The 23,448-nt window shown below is 40.0% G+C and overlaps 1 protein-coding gene across 2 annotated transcripts; it reads right to left on the bottom strand.

The window, feature by feature from the left end:
- Positions 1 to 795: 795 nt before the first annotated feature.
- sfxn5a (sideroflexin 5a) lies at positions 796 to 22,622 on the bottom strand. 2 transcript variants are annotated; one of them, XM_083924291.1, is made up of 14 exons: positions 22,385 to 22,622; positions 20,423 to 20,491; positions 18,622 to 18,699; positions 18,258 to 18,284; positions 16,401 to 16,455; positions 15,869 to 15,894; positions 15,582 to 15,635; positions 14,885 to 14,941; positions 14,712 to 14,777; positions 13,708 to 13,798; positions 9,393 to 9,508; positions 9,160 to 9,245; positions 3,490 to 3,607; positions 796 to 2,311 (listed from the first exon to the last, which is right to left on the bottom strand). In XM_083924291.1, exons 1-14 carry the CDS (start codon positions 22,430 to 22,432, stop codon positions 2,234 to 2,236), a joined length of 969 nt encoding a protein of 322 aa, XP_083780417.1. In that variant the 5' UTR covers positions 22,433 to 22,622; the 3' UTR covers positions 796 to 2,233. The 2 variants fall into 2 exon arrangements, 1 of the variants encoding a protein (XP_083780417.1); XR_014593422.1 differs by lacking the exon at positions 796 to 2,311 and having other exon boundaries at positions 9,397 to 9,508.
- Positions 22,623 to 23,448: the final 826 nt, after the last annotated feature.

Raw genomic sequence — 23,448 nt, 5'->3', positions numbered from 1 at the left:
TGCAACCGCCCTCTTGACAAGCAGGTGTGTTTAAGGCCAATCACATCTCAGTTAGGTAAAAGGTCAGCATGATTATCAAGAGGCTGCACCTCTCATTTGTCTGTTAGGAAAACAATTAAGTGGGAAGATCACGCCCGTCTCCCTAAACGCTGCGTCTCCTGTCGCCCGAGTCAGCAGAGAGGAGAGTCGAGGGTGAGAGCAGGAATCCACGGTGAAAAACAAGATTCTCCCCAGAGGAGCATAGTGCTGCAAGGTGGGGGAAGGAGGCGCCACCTCCACGCTGCTCCTGCAAAGGTGTTGGAGAAGTGAACTGAAAGACAACGACTGGTTTGATCATTAGTTTGATTTGCCTGTTTCTGTGGGCTGATCTATTTTCTCGGCTAACACCACAAACTGCACGTGTTTTATTGTTGGTTATAAAATTGCATGTCGAGTGATAAATCATGCAGCGTAGTCACAGCTGTCTCATTGCATCAGTTTCAGTCAGGCAGCACACTGAATTACAAACAGCCTCATCACTGAACAAGAAAAGCTCATTTTGAATAATGTTCAAAATCACTGTGGATTGTGACTGAAATTACTTTAATGACCTCATTTGAGATGCTTGCATTACCGCAATTAAACTAATGTGTGCCAGAGATCAGATCCAATTTTAATATAATTTGAAATGACTTTTTGTTCAAAAGATCAATATTTGTAAACATCTTTACAAAAGTGTTATTTGTTGGTACTAAAGCTGAACTCACTATGGATTATTATTTAAAGTCATAGTCTGAGGAAATAGCATTGCAGAGTGAAATTCTTTAGGGAAACCTAAAGGTGATGCTAATATCTGACTCCAACAGTAAAACCCTGAAGAATCTAAACTAGAAACACGATGTTTAATTGCATTTTGGTTTTATTCGTCTCAGCCAGCACCCTCCACTGGTCCTGCATGTGGCTTCTTGTTGAATAACAGCTCACCATCACACACTAATCACACAGATCCTGACAAAAGATAACACTTGAAGACAGGAAGTTTATATACATCAAGTGCAAACACACACACCACCACTGCTTTCAGAAAACATCTAGAGAATAAAAATGACTCAAGACTTAAAAAATATCCTGACTGTGATTTTTATGTGTTTATATACAGTGTTCACTTGGTTTGATTACACAAAATGTAGTTTCAACATTGTAAATTTAAATGTGAAAGATGAATCATGACTGACAGTAGTGGGATTTAAAGTCACTTCATAATGAGGTTTCAGTACAGAACAAAACAGGGTGTCGTTGGATGATTTCAAATGAGATGCTGATCTGTTTTGAAACGAATGATTTCTCAGCTTTAGGGGCACTATAACAAAATCAGGTGGGGTCGAATTTCTACATCCATTAAATCAGTGGTTCCAAACAGGGGGGTCGTGACCCTTAAATGGGTCACAAGATTAATCAAGTGGGTTGAAAGTAAGGAAGTGAGAAATAACTAAATTCAGATCTGAAGTAAACTGGGATCTATTTTTCGGGCATCTTCTTTTCTTTCTAAAGGAATTAAATCAGAATTTTACCCATTCAGGCATCTTACAGACAAGCCACCTATGACATTGGGTTGTTGGATGTTGCTTTATATTAAACCACATCCCAAGCGGATGTCGGGAACCCCTTCATTAAAAAATAATCGAGAGAAAAAAAAAAAAAGAACGCTCACAAAAATACATTTCAGGCATTTGTCCTGATTTCATTCATAGTATTGATACAATCCAGACCACAATCATGTAAACGTGTCCTGCTCCTAACAATCTACCTATTCTTCAACATTTTTGTTCAAAATCATCTCCAACTAACTGCCTGTTCACAAGAAGGAAAGAAAGAAGCTTAGTAGATAGTTAATTTAGCTTACTAGGCCTCTCTCTACTGAAAGGACACAAGCAAGTCTCTATTAGTGGCTCAGTTATTTTGTATTATTTCTTTGGTAAGTGTCCATGTCACAGTGATACTTTTTTGAGGCGTCGATATGATATTTTCCTATATCACAACATGTCATTGTGTGTTAATGCTTATTTAGCAACCATTGTCTTGGTGTAAACAACATGTATTCTCAGCCTCCACTGCTGTTCTCTGTAAACGTATGTTCACTTCTCACCGGATAACGCAGCCAAGTTTGCCATAATTCATTCTCTGGCAGCTTCAGGGGGTTTGAACCCCGATGAGCGGCGGGTCCTTTCTTCATGAGTCGGGCAGTAGAGATCACTTACAGTCCTTTATTGTATGTCACAATCTTACAATCTGTTACCATGGCGATCTCCGGCTCGAGCCGATTCACACTGATCTGTGGGAATCAAAGCAGAATGAAAAGGTCAATATAGTGCAAATGGGAATACTTGTCACAAGCTGTCAGAAATGAAGTATCAGAAATGTTAATATATTGTCTGTGGAGATGCAAACCATAATCATCCACGGGAGCTGCAACTTGAAAATTTCGAAACAGTTTCATTTGTAACTAAATCATTCTTAAAGGCTCTAAATGTTCTGTATTTACTGCTAATGTGCAAAAAGAGCCAATTTGGCAAATGGAAGTCTAATTTGAGGTTTGCATCTCCTAATATTTGATGCAGAAACAGATGGCTGTTGGAGTTGGAGGCAGAATCCTAATCAGACATCTTGGTAGGTGTGAAATGGGAAGTGGGGCAAATTGAGTAGGCAGGGGGTCCAGGGGAGCAGGGCATTCATGGTAATTTTTACGGAGTTCTTTTTTTTTTTCACCTGCTATTTTGCGAAAGTGCAAAAAGGACTTGTGAGAGAAAAACAGGCCCCTCAGTGTAGCGGGAGACAGCTTTTCACGGGACCGTTGGCGGCACATATGTCTGAAGTTTTTTGCCATATGGCTGTCTGAGCTATTTCCAGTGGTAATTAAATCTTAAACATTTTAAAGCCAGAGCTGGTTGGCTTGTGTCAGCAAGTCATTTGGCAGAGAGGAGACAAAGAGAGAGATGGAGTGAAAAACAAAACCAAACCAGTGCCACTTAATGAGAAGAGTGACACACATTGAAGCAGTCAGGCTAAAGTTAGATCTCAGCCTGCTGGCCTAGATGAAGACTCTGGGCAGATCATAACAGAGGAGGTTAAGTCTCAGAGGGCTACACCTCATTAGGGGAGAGTCTCTGTGAATATCAACGGGGAACGATAAAGAGGTCAAGAGACTCCGGTCATCAGCATCAGTGGTTAAGACCGTGTCATGGCAGACATGAGCAGATATTTAATGCAGCGACATTAAATTTATAACACAAGGAGCTATTCACTGAGTCAAACAGCTGAGTTCTCCCACACTACACCGCTCTACACACAACACTGGCTCCTGGTGGCGGCTCCAATCCGATTGAAGGCAATGGTACTTGTCTTAGGCACTTTCTACATCCAGAGCATGGTCAAACCTTACACCCAAGCCCATCCACTATGCCCTGCTACTGCCAAATGGCTTTCTACTCCCTCTTTTTTGGGATAATGTACCTGTGACATCTGTGGGAAGAGACTGATGGCGAGAGGCAGAGCCAGGCTGAAGGCAGCGAGGCACACCAGACTATGGACGGGCAGGATGAGCCTCCGCCGTCTCTGCAGGAGAGGGAGCCTGGTGAGACAGAGGAGAACGAAACACCGCCACTTTATTCTCTTCACAGTTAATGTACAAATAAGTGTTGTGGTGGTGGCACTGGTGATGGGATGCATCGTCCACAAATGTACAGAATAATTGATACTGGTATTTTTTATGCAGATACCAATATCACAACAAATGAACAACAAGCAGAAGTTACAGTGAATGATTTAAATATTACAACAGAGTATAGTTAAGAAGAATAAAGCTTGAGTATTCGTCCTCTTTGCCAAACCAATTTCAAGCATCAGGTACGGTCACTTACTGGCAGACAACGTCCTGACAGGAAGTGACAAATCTAAGAAAATTATGCCAAAATGCAGAAATATCAACTCTCCACCCGTCAGGATTTCATTCGCTCTACACAAGAAGATAACGCCCAGATAAAGAGACTTGATGTGACAGCAACATGACATCCTGTCCACAGCCCCTTAATGTCTTCACTGGATTATCCACCCATGGTCCGAGAAAATACATAGGTGCTTGATTATGAAGTGTGAATGGGGCATTTCCTTTGGATCAGGAGGAGAACAGATCAGAGTTGGGTTATTTTTGTTTGTTTTCTTATCAGAAGTGAATTTGTGAAAACTGGGAAAACAAACACAAATTGGTTGTTCAATTAACAGAATCAATGGAAATAATTTCAGGAACATTTACAGTAGAAAGTCATGATACCCTTTTGAAATAGAAACTTTTGTTGTTTTGCAGCCTGAAATGATAATACATAAACGCGTGATTTACACATTTTGCCTTACACCATTCAAGACGATTTTTTTTTTTTTTTGAATTTCTGAAAATGAATAAAAAAATGAAAAACTAGAATAGCAGTGTTGGAAAAGTGATGAGTCCCTTCAGAAAAACCATCATAAACATTGTCAGGTATAACCAATCACCTTCCAGATCACACACCAACTTAATTGGCCTCCACCTGACATCAACTGTGGAGTTTTTGATTATTTCAGAATAAAATCAGCTGTTCTTGATGATTCCACTCCATTAGTGCATAGTAACACAAAGAACTCATCATGGTTGGAATGTTGCTTTCAAAAGAGCTCAGGATAAAGTTGTGGATAGGCACAAGTTAGGAGAAGGATATAAAAAGATTTCATAGGCTTTAACTATCCCTCTGAGGACCGTTCAGACTATTGTCCAGAAGTGGAAGGCATATGGATCCACCCAGACCTGGGCTAGATCAGGCCGCCCCTCCAAACTGGATGACCGAGCCAGGGAAAGATTGATCAGAGAAGCTACCAAGAGGCCCATGGTGACCTTGAAGGAGTTACAAGTTTAAATGACAGAGGTTGGTCGATCTGTGCATGTGACAACAATTTCACAAGTTCTAACACACCGCCATAAAAACAACACAGTGGCTAAAGTACTGAAAGGTGAATGTCCTAGAGTGGCCCAGTCAGAGCCCTGACCTGAATCCTACATAACATCTGTGGATGGACTTGAAGAGAGCAGTCAATCAGCGCTCACCACAGAATCTGACTGAACTCCAACAGTTCTTCAGGAAGAATGGGGAAATATTTCCAAATCTGGGTGCACAAAGGTGTAGAGACTGATCCAAACAGACTGATGGCTGTAATTAAAGCAAAAGGTGCCTCCACAAAGGATTACATATGGGGACTCCTCACTTTTCCAACACTGCTATTTATGTTTTTTATTAATTAAGCATTTTTGAAAAAAATGTTTTCCCTTGAATGTTGTAGGCCAAAATGTATATATTTTTTAATATATTTTTGTTTCATGCTGTAAAACAAAAAGTGTGCCTATTTCAGGCACTGTAGCTCAAAGAACCAACACAAAGCTACAAAACCTCCGATGAAATTACACTGCATTACCAAAGTGTCCTCTAAAAACAGCATTTCTCTGTTCATGACAAGTTTGACTCCACAGTTGAATCAGCTGTAAAAGGCTTTTGTAGCAATTTAAAACTACTTAAATCCAGTCAATTCCTGTTTGCTGTTATATTAGTTTGCTAAGCATTGTACATGTCCACTTTTCAATGTGTCGACTTAAATAAGCCTTTACCAATTCACTGTGACGGTTTCTAATACTTATTGCCAAAGCTGCATTTTCTCCATCTGAACCAAACAGACTTTTAAAAGATCGACATCAATATATTTTCTCGTCTCAGCCCGTATTTCTCCTCCCTCCTCGCTGCCCTCTGTAGGATAATCCCCTCTTCAGTGTGTGGGACAGTGAACTCAGCAGGAGCTTGAGAAAGAGCCGCTCCATCTCTCCTCCACCAGCAACGCCTCTCCCCGTAACGAGGAGAGCTACTGCCTAATGAGGGAGCTCATTAACACATACGGCTGCCATGGTTTAATTAGGACACACACACACACACACACACACACACACACACACACACACACACACACACACACACACACACACACACACACACACACACACACACACACACACACACACACACACACACACACACACACACACACACACACACACACACACACACACACACACACACACACACACACACACACACACACACACACACACACACACAGTTACAAAGAGAAAAGTCTATGGGAGAAAAGTTGTGAGGTACAAGGAATGCAAGCGATGAGGAATAGAAGTTTGAAACCCATCAACTCAGGTGAAAAGCTTGATAATATCTAATATATAGTTAATGGCACTATTTTATGCAGGCAGTGGCTGTGTTTACACGCACTGTGGCCATATTCTGGTTGAGGTATTACCTGAGTTTAACGGTTTACCTGAACCTCTGACACCATGACTGAGCATCCCTGTTGCCATGAGAAGACCAATTAATGGGATATCCCTGCTGACTTGTGTTGTGTCAAACACAGACACAACACTGTCACTGAAAGACTATTTATGAAGCCAAAAAGCAACAGCAGGTGTAAAAGGAGCAGGTTCTAGGGGTGCAACGGTTCAACAAGCCCATACTTTGGATTGTATTGTATGATTTGTTTTGCGCATTAGGGAGACAGAAATATTATCGCTGCACTTTGAAGAATCTTTCATCCAGAGATTTAAAACTAAGAAAAGCTGATTTTTTTTTGTGTACAACTTTAATTTCAAAAATAACTTATTTCAATTCAAACATTAATAATAAAGGCAGCGGGAAGGAAAGTATGTTGTTTTAGGTTTGTGTAGTTCATTCTTTTGCGGTTTGTAAACAAAAACAAAGTATAATAGTGGTTACATATTATATGTTTAATATTTGCAATACATTTGCTGAATGTGAAGTTTGTTTGCAAGAAGGCCACAAATAAATCAACCCAATCCGTTGCTTTTTAAACTCCACCTTAACTTTGTAGTCCTGCAGAGCCCGTTGTTCTGTGTATACGGAGTGTGAACAGGAAATAAACTGTAAATCAGGTTTCCAATTTCTACACTAAACAAACACCTCGTGAAGGAGGTGGGGGTGATGATGAACACGAAAATGCAATAAAAACAAACCAGAAGGCGTTTCTTTGTCAGAAGCAGAAGAAGCTGTTGTTTAATTTCTGTAGCGTTTTTTTTCTGCTCCCATTCTGTAATAGTTCTGCATATTTCCCCGTCTGGGCTTCTGCAACATTAGCGTTACCTTGTAGAATATCTGACCACTAATGGGAGCGATGGAGCGATGTCTTCACCAGTGGGCCCTGTTTTACTGTATGTGTATGTTGTGCACAGCACTGAGGACACACATGGTCAAGTGATACACATTTCCTGAACACCAAAAGGGATGTAAGCATGTGCCAGAAAAAGTAAGGAAGAAGAAAACAAGTGATTAAACTTGGATACGTCACACACACACAGGTCACACACACATCTACTTTTTGGTAATATTATTCTTGCAGGATTTTTGTATTATAGTTCTCTTCCAGACACATTTTAGGGTATGTAAAAATACTCTGCTATGATAAATATTTTGTTAACATGGTTTTCCCTGAAAAAAAAAAAAAAAATCTGAAAAGGGACAGAAGGCACATCTACTTTTCTCCCTCTGAGAAATTCTGGATATGGCCTCGAGCCACGCCCACCTACACGGATCGGTCCCTTAGGTACGTGATGTATGACACCCTGGCTGTCTGAATCCACAATTTAGAAACGAGGCAATAATAATATTTGGTACACTGCAGTTTCAAGGCCGACATGCTCAGCCATGCGTTTTCCGCTCATTTCAGTCATGATTTGTGTTGTAGCTGATAAAAAACACCATATAGACATCTTAAAAACAAAATTTCATGTTTTTAAAAGGGATGAAGCGTCTTGATGCACCAGGTATTTTAAAATCTAAAAATACACCATATCACGTTATTTATAGTTATCCTGATACAAAATAACATAACACGATACACAGATTTATCTATATTGCCCAGCACTCTTTCCAAGTAATTGAAACATCAATGTAGAGTCTCAGATGTAGCTCAAAACTCACAAAAACAGATAGATGTTTTGAATACACGTATGGGTCTGTAGCCCCTTGTGAAGGACAGAACCTGCTGTCACTGCCCTGGATCTGCTCTCAGCAGTGTAATCCATCATGGAGGGGCCGCACAGGGACCCGTCTCTGGCCCCTTGTTCTCGCTCCATTGAGAGCCAGTGAAGGCGAGCTGACATAGAGGATAGCTGAGCACTACTCACCTGCAACCACAGTCAACCTCACTCTCACACACATATTCTCTCTCTCTTTCTTTCTTTCTCTTCCCGCTCAGTCATGCAGCTGCCAGGAATCCCAAACACACCTGGGCAGCCGGCCCCGCTGTCTCAGCCCGCCTGCTCGGAGCGGTCGGGACAAGTGCTGTCAAGGATTTACAGAGATGGCTGCATTCCTCGGCACACCGCAGGCACAGTCAGACCATCGATCACAGGACGTCCGTATAAACACATTGCATCATTAAGACATCATTACACTCATATCACACAGCACTGAATCTCAGTGGTGGAAAAGGTTCACTGGCTGCAGTTCTGAGGATGAAGCAATCTGAGACTTTATTACTCATTTCTCAATTATCATTTAATTAGGGGTCATTTGATTTTTTAATTAATCTAATTTGTACTATGCCAAAGCACCACATTCATTATAGTATTAATCAACGTATTTAATTAAGAAATTCCTCCTCTCTAACACAGATTGATACAAACATCATGTACAAAGTGTTGGTCTCCTTTTCCTGTGAGGAAATGTTATTTGCCCACATCAAGTGATGCATGTGATGTTTTCAACAGCAGCAACACAGGTGAAACAGGCAGAAGTCACAATGACTGACTGGACAAAGGAAATGGCAGCACCTCCAGAAACTGAATCAGCAGACAATCAGAAGATAAGCGGTGAAAATTGAGGGTCTACTTTATTTCGTATCCGTGGCAAAAGAGGCTGTAAGACTCCACAACAACGTTTTTTTTATTGTGAACAAATCTCTTGAAAAGACCAAAGACCACCACCGTCCCTATATATCTAAATCTCTTAGCAGAAGCCAAACAAACAACCAATAAGTTTGAGAAAAAACACTTCATGGAAGGTAAAAAGTAAAACAGTCTCTTACTTTTCCAGTGCAGACATGATGATGGGAGGGAGGATTAGTATTGGCATGGGTAGGACCACTCTGGTCAGAGCTGTTTCGAAAAGTGCCTGTCACAAAAATAAAAAAGACGCAAAGAGACATTTAAAGAAGGAAGTAAGAAAGAAAGAAACCAACCATTTTCATCAAGTTCAATATATTGCATAAACAAAGAAAGCTGCACCTGAAGGATTCACATCAGATAAAAAGCAACATACATGCCTGGCAGCAATTTTCGACGTTCCCACCACGGTCCCGTTGTCGTCGAGCACGCTGATACCCTCCGACAGCTCAGAGTGTCTCATGAGCACCACGTTGCAGACGTTTGCACTCGCTGTAGGAAGGTGAGAATGTTTTTTTGAATATGAAAAGGGAACTGTCTCACCTCTAGGAATTTGGCATATTTTATTAGTTCACAAGTGAGCAAATTGTCTTTTCACTCTCTGGCTGGGGTTTAAGATCAGGCAGCCTGTGCAGTGCCAGCGTCGCAGCAGGAAGAGGTTCAGATCCTTGCTCAAAGGTAGTGCGGTAGGTACTGTTGGGGGTAAGGAGGATCTTGAATGATTGTTGTGTCATCGACTTTTCACTGGGTCTTCTCAACTAGGGCTGCAAACAACGATTATTTTCTTCATGGAGGAATCTGCCCATCATTTTTTTTAAATTATTGGATTAGTTGTTTGGTCAATAAAACGTCAGAAAACGGTGAAAAGTTTAGATCAGTGTTTCCTAAAGCCCAAGATGACGTCCTCAAATGGCTCGTTTTGTCCACAACTCAAACATATTTAGTTTATGGTCACAGAGCATGAAAGCCATTTTCTCTCAAAAAATGACCCAACAACTACTTGATTATCAAAATTAATTGACTAATCACTGCAGCTGTAATCTCAAGGCATTTTCACATCATGGTATTGTAGTCACTGAGCATGTGAGTGTGAGGACGTTAGCATTAGCTCAAAGCAGAGAGAGAGTCCTGTTTGATATGTGTTAATCAATATACCGTTCATTTGGATCAGGAGAAAATCAAGAAGAAATCATCTTTGCCCATGTCCTCTCGTCCCTCCTTAAGAAAATGGTATATTTTAAGTCACCTTAGACTTTATATGGTTAAATAGAAGGGCACTCAGAGAGGCATGCCATTTCCCAGTCGGGAGCTCATTTTTCACATTACTCCGACACCACATGAATGCATAATCTCACAATGTTAACGGAAGTGAAAATTAATGTGTGTGTCTGCACTGGGATTCAGATCCGCTCCAAAAATGTAATGAGTTGTTCCTTGGCACCGATATGTTTCGTGGAAATCAGGCCAGTAGTTTTTCCCGTAATCTTCCCGACAGACAAACCGATGTCTTTCTGAAACCGAACTTGCTTTACTCACAGAAAAGCCCAAATGTTGTACATCAATGTCATTTGTGTCGTATTCCATAACACTGAATACACCACGCCACTGTGTGTGTGTGTGTGTGTGTGTGTGTGTGTGTGTCTGTGTATGTGTCTGTGTGTCAGTGTGTGTCTGTGTGTGTGTGTGTGTGTGTGTGTGTGTGTGTGTGTGTGTGTGTGTGTGTGTGTATGTGTCTGTGTGTGTGTGTCTGTGTGTGTCACCGTGTGTGAGTAACTTCAACTTCAGTCAGTCAAATCAGCAGCCAACACTGTGACCAAGGTGACTGATAGGTCGACAAAGAGCGGTGATGTTACCCTGTGATTTATTCACGACAGCCAAAATGAACATAAACGTATGTTAATATAGATGGACCTTTCTCCTTGACTCTAATAGGAATAAGAAAAACTCATTTTAGAGAGTTTAGTGTTGGCGCCGCAAGGCTTTTTAATTTAAGACAACAGCGTTCAGAGTTATCTTTACTAAGGGCTGCAGGGCTCGCAGGGCTCTCTGTGAGGGGAATTCAATTGACTGAGCAAATAGCTCTTTTTACCTACAAGGGATTTTTTTTTTAATCCAGACCAATTAATAAAAAGGGACAGATAGTGGGATTTTGGCAAAGAATATAATATAACAAAAACTACAGCAAACAGATCATATTCTCCAATAATGAAAATGTTGAAATGTGTTGCTGTAATTTGTAATTATTTGAAATAATTACATTTATGTCCATTCTAATTGTCATCTAATAACTCGTGGTACATTTGTGGAAATGCATTAAAGATATTTTGACGTAATTACTTGATAATTAATAATAATTAAATAATGATGCATTTCTTTAAAGACAACAAATTAATTCTCCCCATACATTTCTGGGGCGCGTCTTTCCCTCCGGTTAAGGTCTTCCTAATCTAATTGAATGACAGGCCGCTGCTTGATTAGGTTATTACAAATAAATCAAGCCTTAAGTAAGCAAACAGAACGAAGCGAGTGAAAATTCAAACAGCACTTTACTTTCGTTCGCTTCAATTAGCCATTTTAATTACCTTATATATGGGCCTACCACAACAACAACGGCAACAACAATGAACAAACATAAATCAGGTAAATGACATACTGTAGACGCCACTTTAGGGGTAATTATCCAATTTGTTTGAGACAGCAGAGTTCCAACAAGCAGCCAATTACCAGGCAAAGGCTGCGCTGTAGAAACCTGTTGATTTAATTAAAATAACCACCATGGCAAAAAAAAAAAAAAAAGGGGGGGGGGGGGGGGGGCAAACAATTTAATTATGAGCCAGCAGCGTTCTGGGACACGGGTCTATACCCCTGGGTGTGTGTTTGCCGAAGAGTGGCATAAAAATCAGCTTTGTGGCTCCACAAACGTCTGACGAAGCGAGCGCACAACATGTCTCTAACCCCGCAGAGAGGGAAACGGACCGTGAGGTGAAAGATATCGTTCAGCTGTGGTTGGCTCCCATGCAGCCATTTATGATGATCACGGAAGAGTATAAAGGGTACACGCTACATTTATCAATGAATGAGCTCATTCTGTATTCAAATTCATATTAGGTCTGTCATTTTGTACATCATTAAAAAAGAACAAGCGGCAAGGAAAACAGGCGTAAATAAATACAGAAATATTTGTTGTATCGTATACAAACAGGATCGATATTGTTGGTGCCCAGAAAAGAATCCCTTAAAACTTGGATGACGCCCTGACTTTTCATCTAGCCCCATCAGCAGGTCACTTCACTTCACGTTATGTTATTACAACACACCTCAAAAATGAATGACCAAATTATTGTCCCCTGCTTGTAGTTTTAGATCCCTAGATACACAGCATGGTAAACATTAGCATGTTCCACTAACAGGGTTATTTTTAGCACGCTAACAAGCAAACACTACATAAGAAAAGCCACATACTGAATTAAATGTTTAGAATAAGTGAATAAATTAACCCTGATTACATTTTATTTTAACATATATTAGATGTTTGTGTGATATCATGTTAACCTCGAGCTTGTTGAAATGCTCATACTGGCTCCGGCACACTGAAGTTTACATACTATATGTCATCGTGCTTGCAAACTAAATATTAACAGGGTTCCTACACATTTTCCATTTCAAAATTCCATACTATGTCAGACTCAAATTTCCAGACTTCTCCGAGGATTTTTCAGTCAATATTAAACATCTGAATACCAACTGATGCTTATTATGTAAATAAATGGTTTTAAAATCCAACTTTTAACACGTGTTAAATTCTGACTATGTGCAATTATGGAACAGGAACGACAAAAGAAAACACAAGTCTTTGCTTTATTGGCTTTAGATGGAGTAAACACACTGTAAATACATTTTAAAAAGATGAATAAAAACAGAATTATAAATAAATGTAGACGACACGCATGGAATAAATTCAATAAATGAGAATCGCAGTTGCACGGCAAACGGTAACCATGGTAACCCAACACCATTCTACAGCCAGCTTGATCAGTTTCATATCATCTACAGGTCGGCTGTGTTGCGTTAGTAAACTTGTTTTGATTTGTATATATTAATACATTTTTTTTTTAGAAAGTGAGATAACAGTCTGGAAAACTGCTGCTGTTGTTTCCAGACTCTTTTCCCTTTTTCCATACTGATCTAGACCTGGAAATGACTCAAATTAAATTCCATACTGCGTAGGAACCCTGTATTAACACACTACATATTATTATGCCAACACAGTAACTGAAGGCTTGTTACTTCACTGACAGCAGCATCATGCTCAGTCATATTCTAAATAATCAGCCTGCTAACATCCAGCAGTCACATGCTAATTTGAAGCATTGGCTAACCCTAACTTTAGTATGCTAAAGAAGTTTGCAATTAAGCAACAAAATTATCTCCATATAATTTCTTTGCCAATGGACAGCAACATAAAAACAGACTTTAATAACTTAATAATGTAGATGTGACGGCTTCATTTTCTACCTCAGAGGTTTATTTTAAGCTGGAGAAACTGTAGTCTTCCAACTCCTGTTACTTAATTCAAGACCAAATCTAAGCTAAGAAACACACTCATTTAGCTTAAAAGGCCATTTTGGTAGAGAACTGGGCTTAATCCCTGTCTGTCCCATGAAGTGTTTCGCTGAGCTCTTTGAACTCACCCACTGCTGGGAAGGGGATGAACCTCTGCACCAAAAGCCTGGTGGTGGGGCTAAAGCGGCTGGCTTTCTGGATTAACACGTTCAACCCGACCTGAAGGGAAAACCAGACGCACACGATTCAGTCAATCACCGAATATCTGAATAGATAGTGTTTTTGGCCTTTGAGGACACAGAAGCACTGATATAAAAACAGTACAATATTTTACCACACTGAGGGCTGTAGTCAAAAGGCTATATGTGCTCTCAGATAACACACCACCACCCCACTTCAGCCTCCGGCTCTCCCCAGCCCATCGGGGGGTCGTCACCAGAGCAGACGTTTAATTGGACAGCTCCTGCCCCCCTCTGCCTGTCGTTCCGCCCTCAAGACACCCTGCAATTTTTTTCTGTGCTTGTTGCTGTTGTCAAGCCTGAGGACAGCGGCCGGATGAGTGCCCAGCGAGACCAGTAATTGGCTCGGTTTGAGCCCCGTGTCCACACTAAGGGCTGTGTCAGGCAGGTGTGTGAACATGTGTAATACCTTCTTGACATTTGCGTCATTGATGACAGAAAGGTAAAAAAAAAGGGTTCAACTGATAAAGGTATTGTAATGGCTGGTAGATGAAGGTGTATGCTCATATTCAACCTGTCAAACCTTGAAAGTATATTCTTTTCAGCGTGGAAACAATCTGAAACAACTAATTCTGCACTGAAGCCCTGATTAATGGCATTTTTATTGGATAAGCAGGGTGGTTGGGGGAACCTTTGGCATATAACAACTAGACAAAAGTCTGCAAAAAAACCACAATGTGAATGCAGGTTTTACCGGCTTTTTATGTTGAAAAAAAATTAAACCTACAGTTCAATTTGCAGTTGACAGAGGTCCAATATGATGCTCCTATATTGTTCTTCGCCTGGTATAAACGACGTAATGGATTAATAAGTGACTCAGTTATTGCTGTGCAATGAATCATTGGAGTCACAGGGCGTGTTCAGTTAAGAGCAGAGGCATTATGGGAACTCACAGCAATGGAGACTGCGCTCGTCACCGCTCCGAGGTATCCCTGGAAGAATTTGGAAGCTGGAGCCGGCTGAAGTGGAACATTAGTGAGATTACAATATGAAAGCATCCATATGCAGCTCTGGTTGTATACAGTATCTGTCTAAATGGGACTGGGTCACGTTACTGATGCAGTACCTTGGAGGCGTTGCGGTTGCAGTAGTTCACACAGGCATTGTGACTCTGGTTTAACCACTGTGAAAAGGAGAGGAAGTCGTCAGTAAACCAGAAGTTTTACTCGAATTACAGGTGCGACCTTTAGCATTTTGAACATCATGTCCCTGTCTGATTCATTAGTGTGTAAACATGGGACCATGAAGGTTCTTGACCCTGAAAAACAGACATCTGTGGATAGATTTTTATAGTTTTCACACACAAATTTAGAAGTAAAACAGAGAAATGTTCAGACAGCAGCAATAAACCATTTAGGGTACATGATTCCCCAGTCCCTCCCACAACAGGCCCCTGATCACTACCCCATAAATATCCTAATGAGTCCATATGTGAAGCTCAACCTTCACTTACTAGCCCTGAGCTTTCAACTGGATCCCAAGGTCCTCTTCAATGAATAGAGCAGTCAAAAGTTATGGAAAAGCTAGTAGACGTTTAATTTTGTTGCTTTTGTTTTTGTCACAACCTGTCACCTCATTGGTTTTTAAAACATCTTACCAGGACTGCAGCAGAAAACTGTCCGGCTGGAACGTTTACGGAAACGCTGATTAGCGTGTGTTTTCTTTTTAAATTAATACATTCATTAATGGCATGAAATTGAAAAGATGTCTTGATAATATTATGTCAGTCAGAGTTTTACAGGTCAAGAAGTAGATATATTTACCTGCCAGAAGATAGTTGACACCAGTGTTTGATTTGGGAGAAGGAGGCCGACAACCTGCACAAACATGACGCCCTTTTACAAAACAACTACAGAAGTACAGATAGATTATTTAAAAGGAAAAACCAGAGCCTAAATGATATATTGAAGCCAGTCTTAGTTTAAAACAATATATTCATATCAGCATACAATATATTTATATATATATATGAATAAACGTATACATTTAGATTAATCAGAAATAATATGACTGGCTTTGCATTACTGTAATGTATTCAAAAAGGTCTTACCACTGGTGTGCCAAATGGGATAAAACCTGGTAAAAGACAGTCAGTATTATCAATATTACCAATTGTTTGCTTTTGTTTGAGGTTATTCTGCTGACAGTTGTGAAGTTCTTTAGAAACACATCAGTGTGTTAATCTGTATAATTTGAACAGGGCAACGGGATTCTGAATCTTATTCCCTTTGTCTGATAAATAGTGAATGTTGGTCCCAGTATTTAATCGCTAGTGTCCCTTTCTCCACTTCTACTCCCTCTTTCGTTCTCTCTCACCCACTCTCCAACACTTCAAAGGTGCGTTTGAGACAGGACCAAAAACTTGTTTGCTTCTTTAGAGAACCTTGAGGACTTCTCCGTCACCATGGGAGAGAGGTTTTAATCAGCGCCCAGCTGCGTGTGACCTTTTTCAGGCCTGAGACAACCTGAAGAGCCCCGTTGAGCCGTGACAGTTCCCAGGGTGAACGACGCCTCCATGTTGGACCACATAACAAGCCCCTAGATCCCACCTCCCTCAAGGCTTCCACACCAAGCTACCGTACCTGACATCCGAAAGGGCATGAGGATCTTCTCCCCCGTGTCAGGGTGGATGATGGCCTGTAAAATGAGCATAATGATAAGAATCAGACGCTAATGAGTACAGAATGATTTGGGTTAGATCTGTTCTACTCTTGATAACTGGCTCTGCTTTTTACGCACAAATGCACTTTGGAATAGTACATTAAAATGACAAAACTTTTGATCTTAGCTATATTACTTTTTAAGGTTTTGTTCTATGTTTTTTTGTGCGTGGGTAAGCTTTTTCAAGTCTTCTCATAAGTACGCACCAAAGACAAACACAAGTGTTTGCCATGATAAGGCAGATGAAAATCTGTCTCCCCTGCTGCTTCAGTGGTGATGAGATCTGCTGATTGGAGGGAACGGGAATGTTTCTGATGCTCATGGAGCCAATCGTAAAGATGTGAAGTACCCCGAATGAGGGCACTATCATGTCTGAAAAGTCTGTAAAAATGGCCTCATATATTATTTGGTCTATACAGTCGAGTCATACAGCCCATAAAACTACAGACCAATTATCATGTTTAAAAGTTTGCAATTGACCTTCAAACCTCTTACAGATACAGTTCTGCATTCTCTTTTAGTATACAAACACAACAAACTTAACTGAGCAACATTTATTTGTAGTCAGGGACATGTTTATAGACTTAAAGCTGCAGTCGGCAAGTCTGGCAGATCGAGTTGGCTCAAATTTCAAATGTTTCCAACTCTCACGCACCTCCTCCTCTACCACCGAGCTCCTCCTCTCCCTCCCATCGAATGCTCGTCAGTGCGCTTGCACCAGAGTCCTGTGAACGCGCCTGTGTCTTCTCTCAAGAATAAACGGCATGGGGTAGACGTTACATGGAGGTAGGCTGGCTAACTCACTCATATATAGCAACCGCTAACGTAATTTAGCGTATGCCTAGCTTGAGGCGTGTGCCTTTGATATTGTAACATGCGCAGGCGCGGAGGGGCAGCCCTGCGATGAGTGGACAGGATGACAAGGGCGCTGTGGATTTTTGCAAAACAAACAACAGGTTCTACGTGCACAGAGAGGCACTTTTTTTTCTAAAAGCAGATGATTTATGTTGTTCTATCGGAGTATAGTGTCGGCTTCGGTGAATATGATCAGACAAATGTTGCCGACTGGGACTTTAATATATGGCCCAACACATTGCACACCAATGTCAATCATCTTAAATACAAGTGCGTCCTGGGTGAGATGTGCGTGTGTTCACATCTGTATTTAGAGCTTCTAATCCAATCATGCAAGACACATTTTAGTGCAGAGTTAAGTGTGAACAAAACACTGAGATTTGATGGCTCTAAAACAATTTTTTTCAAACAGAAAAACACATTTTGAAAAAAAGGGTAAGAAAAAGTCAATTTCAGACATTTCCATATGGACGTTCCACTTTACTGCAAAAAAAAAAAGTTTAATTAAGATGAGTCATTTTAAGAAGTAAAGCTGCGGCTGTATCCATATTACTGTAAATTATTTTTATGTTGGTTTGAGCGACTGGACCTGCAGTTCAGTGGCTATCTGACGCCTTTTGAAGCTGGCACTGGCACTAATTAGCACTGAAGTTAATACCAATCGCCTGCTTCACCGTCTTTGTCATTTCAGTGTAGTAACTTCTCTTTTTTAATGCTGCATCTTCCTGCTTTTGTCCACTCTGCTGTATGTTTGTAGTGTAAACAGGTAAGGGTTAGGCTAAAGTGTAGACTGGTGTCAGATTTGTTTGCCAGTCCACTGACACCATACCAACACCCAGAGATGATAAAAGATAGTGATCATAGTTTGTGTATACATGCAAGCGTGTGCGTTGGTGATCAAGTGAAAGAGAGAAACATCTTACCTGCTTTATTTTTTGAGCTCGCCAAAGCTGTAGAGACAAACAAACATCTCTAATGAAAAAAACTTTCATTTGTGAGCATTGAATAGTCCCTCAAGTGTCACTACAGGTCAGTTGACATCTGTTTTTAAAATGAGTGAAATAGAAACATATGCCTTTATTTATAACTTGATTAAAGACATAAAACGTGGGCAGCATTTAAATGTCTATAGGAGATATTTGGTTGTTTTTGGATACATCTCCCTCACTATCCTTGCTTTTCTGACTTCTCAACGCTTCACAAACACACATGTTTCTTTAACCCTTCTGTCAATAAACATACCCTGAACAATGTCAACTTCAACTGTCAAGTTTTTTTTCTCTTTACCTGAGCATCTGTCACTCCTGGAGGCATAGTTCCTTGTTTGAAGCGGTCGAGCAGATCTACTGACTCCTGCAGACGTTTCTGATTGGACCAAATAAGATAAAAGTCAGTTAAATGTAAAGATAAGTCAAGCCTGTCTTAGAAATGTATATATTTCACTATATAAGCCACACGGCTCAATGCATATGATAATTGTCTTTCACTAAAACTTTCATGCTGATTTTCATTTGATAAATGAGTTTCCTAAAGAGTAATGAGCACCTTTCTGTGGTGTGATCATTGTCTAATGCTGAGCAAAATACAAGGTCATGTGGCCCAATTTGATCTAATGAGCTTAACTGTATGTATGTGAGTGTGAGAGTGTGTGTGTGTGTGTGTGTGTGTGTGTGTGTGTGTGTGTGTGTGTGTGTGTGTGTGTGTGTGTGTGTGTGTGTGTGTGTGTGTGTGTGTGTGTGTGTTCCTTTCTCTATGTGTGTGCGAGTGTGAGTGTTAGGTGTGCCCTTTTGACCGTGCACACATGAGGTTGTGTGTGTGTGTGTGTGTGTGTGTGTGTGTGTGTGTGTGTGTGTGTGTATGCAAAATCACAACCATCCTTGTTCCACTCTCATCATTAGGGGCAAGTTGAGGCTACGCCCGGCTCAGCAGGGTGCGAAGTGTATGTGTGTGTGTGTGCGTGTGCGTGTGTGTGTGTGCGTACACACTCTCCGCCCTTCACAGCTGCCCCACATGTCCACACCTCATCACATCCCAGGAGCTACTGCCGCTATTACTGTCACCAAAGAGGACCCGCTAACAGCTTCATTACCCAGAGCACCAGAGCACTGATGACTCCATGAACAAAATTACCAAAACACAACAAAGACCTGGAGAAATGTTTTGACGAGTGGCCCAAACGGCATTTAGGGAGAAAAGTATGGAACCAAAAGAGTTATTGATTTGTTCCCAGTAACAGAGAGTCCCTTAGTAGGGTAATTAATTAGTTATGTTAAAAAGCCAAGGACATTTTAAGTTTTCTTCCTTTTGTTGCTCTTCAGTAAATACTCTTGTCTGCGTTGTTTCACGTATCATTATAGTGCTACTGTTGTGCAAGAGACTTGGTTAAATAAGGGCTGAATAAAAAATGAAAAATGAGTCTGTATGCCTGCCTGTTATCTTACCACAACACATCAACACAGCACATGTGCAGATGATGCCCATAAAACCTCAGCTCTTGCAGTCAATCAACGGCTGCTTCTCACAACCAACGGGGTGTAACATCATGAACAACAGTTTTACCTTGCAAGTGTAAAACGGGCAGGACGTTGAATACAGACACACTGTTCTCTGCAAGTTTCATCAGAATATTTCAAAAAGAAGACATACAAAGCAGGTGTATGAACACTGGGGGTGGTTGTAACACTAAAGTGGAAAATACATGATTTACCACCTAAAAAATATTGCAGTTTTACTTTCCTATTATATGCATATTGAGCTCAGTGCTAAGCAATTCTAATGAACCATCTGAGAGTCATTTCTAAACTGTGCCACAATAAAAGCAAACAGTTTTTCTGCACTTGTTAGAGTTGCAGTGCCTCTTCTTCCTACAGTCTCTCACATGCAAAACTAAAAATAGCTAAATTGCAAAAAAAGCCCTACTCTGATGGAGTTCAAATCCTCCAGGGCAGCATCAGTGAATAAACAACTTCCCTTAAAAAAAAGTAGTACTGAGAGGACTGTCCTATTGTAGCTAAATGCAGACTGACATACGGTTCAGTTTAGCTTTTATCAGACCACATCCATTCAATATATCATTACGTTTGTGTACCTCTGTCACAAAGAGTGTGCTGGGGTCAATCACATCCAGGAAGTGCCTGAACCGACCAAAGAATGTGTTCTAAGAGAAGAAGAAAATACATCACACAAACATTATCTTAAATGCCATACTAATGTTTAAAAAACTAAATTGAAACATACATTTTTCCAAAAAACCTAAACATTAGATATTAGATGCAACGTGTGGCCTTTAAAGTTTGCGTTTTCCATTTGTAATCAAAGGAATAGCTTTTCATCGACTTTTACAGTCAAATAAATCACATTTTTGCTCAAATATCAGGAGCCCAATCTGATTCTGCATTGCTTCTTTAAGCAGAGAGAGGCTGAGAGATTCCAGCTGTCACCCAGTAAACAGTGATATTACAGAGCGCCAGCTGTTTTAACACGCCGCGTGGAGCCTCCTCATTAATCCCTCCGACAAACTGTTTCCTATCTGCATCTTTTAGGGACCCGAATCCACTCACACCATTCTCAATTAATTTCTATAATGACTGTGCCAGAAATACCTTTCAATCATTTATTCATAACTGAACATAAGGAATAATAATTTCAGAGATAAAGCAACACACCACGCAGCGTTGAAGGGCCCCCATCCCTCACAAACTTTAGTTTAATTACACACACTGCTAATTTGGATGAAAATCTGGTATCTGATTCACTGCTGCGCCTTCTGTGTTCCTGAACATATGGACGGTTGGTAAAAACATGATGTGGGGGAATAGTTTTTTTTTAATCTGTTCAATTCAATTACTCACCAGAGCCACTCAGACTTGACCAGCCTGAGCCGACACCGGGGAGCAATCATTGGTGCACCCTTTACACACTCTACATTTCAAAAGTCATTTTGATAACTGTCATGGACAGTATTTTTTGACCTGAACGTGTTTTATGTTTTGAACATGTGTTGTTTGATTTAAAAGTCTATGCCATGAATATATTCAAGCACCTCTTTATTGTTAAAATGATAGTTTTCTTGGATAAATTCCCCATTCAAGTATATTTACTCTGCTTTCATATTTTTAAAAAAAATATATGCAAACAATTCTTACTTTAAACAATGAAAAGTTGTCAAACCTACAGAGGTAAACATAGCCCCAGTATTTCTTTAATGTAATTAATTAATTATTACTTTATTACTATATTTACTACCAGTTATCTTTAATAAAATGTGTACTCCAGGGATTAATAGTTGCATAAAGTTGTGACAATGCACGTCCCAGGTAATTGAAGGTTTTTTTAATAAGGTATATTTGTAGGCTGAAATAAGTCTTTCAGTTAATCAGAAGGAGTCTCTTTTGAAAATCACCAAATGTGGGGAAATGTAGTGAAGTAAAAAGTACAATATTTGCCTCTGATATGTAGTGGAGAAGTATCAAGTTGCTTAAAATTGAAATACTAAGGTAAAGTAATATGCAGGCTAAGAACCTGAGATGCCTATAGATGTAACTTAGATCCTAATGTAAATCAGAGTTAAATGACTTTTATGATTAACTTTAAAAACACTTGCCCAATACAGATGATCCTGACTCTAAACATAGCTCAAGGGTCAAAGTTCAAAGTATGTGAACCTCCATCCACTGCTAAACTTTCACTTTACAGTTGACAAATAGGCTCGAAATAAAAAAAAAGGCAAATTTTCAAATGTGATAACACTAGTTTAATTTTAATATAAATGTATATATATATATATATATATATATATATATATATATAGTCTTTACTCGGGCATACATCGCTAGCTAACACTATTAATGCTAATGTTTACATACAGCTGTTGACAAGATACAACAGAGACGAACTAAAGGCTTTACACTTCAACATGTAAAGCTCTTTTAACGACTAAACAAATGTGAGCTTAACGACAGCTAACATATGCTGCCCGTGCTGCTGGTGTTTTCAAGTGAACAGTAGAGTTCTTGTGGCAAACTTTTAATCGATTAAAACATACAAGTACCTGGTCGAAACGAGGCTTTCCATGCTGAAATGTCACATATTCAGACATGCTGCTGCTACGAAAACACACACACACACACACACAAACACACACGACTCTGACTCTGCACTCTTCTTCTTCTGCACTCTACACTCTTCTACTCCCTCCTCTTCCTATTCTTCCTCTTCTTCTACTTTTTCTACTTCTATTACTTCTTCTTCTTGTTCTTCAACACTTTACTAAACAGTAGTGCTCAGCTGCGCGGTCAACGTTCAGCTGAGCACTTGCCAGGTGGCATTATGGGTAATGTAGTTTTTCCGGGGTACATTGCTCCTACGGAAAGTTGCTTTGAACCTTTGTTAAGTGGACTCCATTTCCCATGAGGACGTGCTTTGTTGATAGTATTTTAAAGTGAACAGGGTGAGCTCATGGGTGAAAATGTTTATTAGTCAACAGATAATAAAAATGAGACATTTTTACTGCTAATGTTGATGGTTAAAGCGCTAATGTTTGAGTTTATAGAGGATAACATAGCCCCCTAGTGGTGGTTATGAATTACAGTCAGCAGTAGTAAAGTGTGCAAAAAGGTGCAGGCGTTGGACAAATTAACATGAACCCCCCACTTTCATTAAAAAAACAAGCTGTGTTACATTTGATTGTATGTGTGGGTTTTCTTCTGCTCATCTCCATCTGTAGGTAGATATGTGTTTGTGATCCATGACACGTAGGACACACTGGTGGGAAGTATACTGTATGCTGATTCCAGTGTTTTTGGACTAAACATTGTGTATTTAGCCCGACAGAAAAACATGTGTAAATGTATCGTGTCATGTGCAAAATTCACACATATTTTCAGATATTTCATGTGAAATGTGAGACATCAAACTTGAAAACATCAATTTCACTGTGGCCACTATGCACACACTGTACAGATGTGATTAAATCACATCACATACAGGCACATTTCAGATGTTATTATTGATGTTTTTCCCAATTGGACTTGATTATGAATCTCCTCACTGAAGAACTCATTAAACAAAATTATGTTAAAATATGTGTAATCACAGCATTTATAAATACATAAA

This window comes from Echiichthys vipera, assembly GCF_963691815.1.
Source record: "Echiichthys vipera genome assembly, chromosome: 12".
Lineage (NCBI taxonomy): Eukaryota > Metazoa > Chordata > Actinopteri > Perciformes > Trachinidae > Echiichthys > Echiichthys vipera.
The sequence above is the reverse complement of the archived record's forward strand: the minus strand, read 5'-3'. Positions and strand labels throughout refer to the sequence as shown.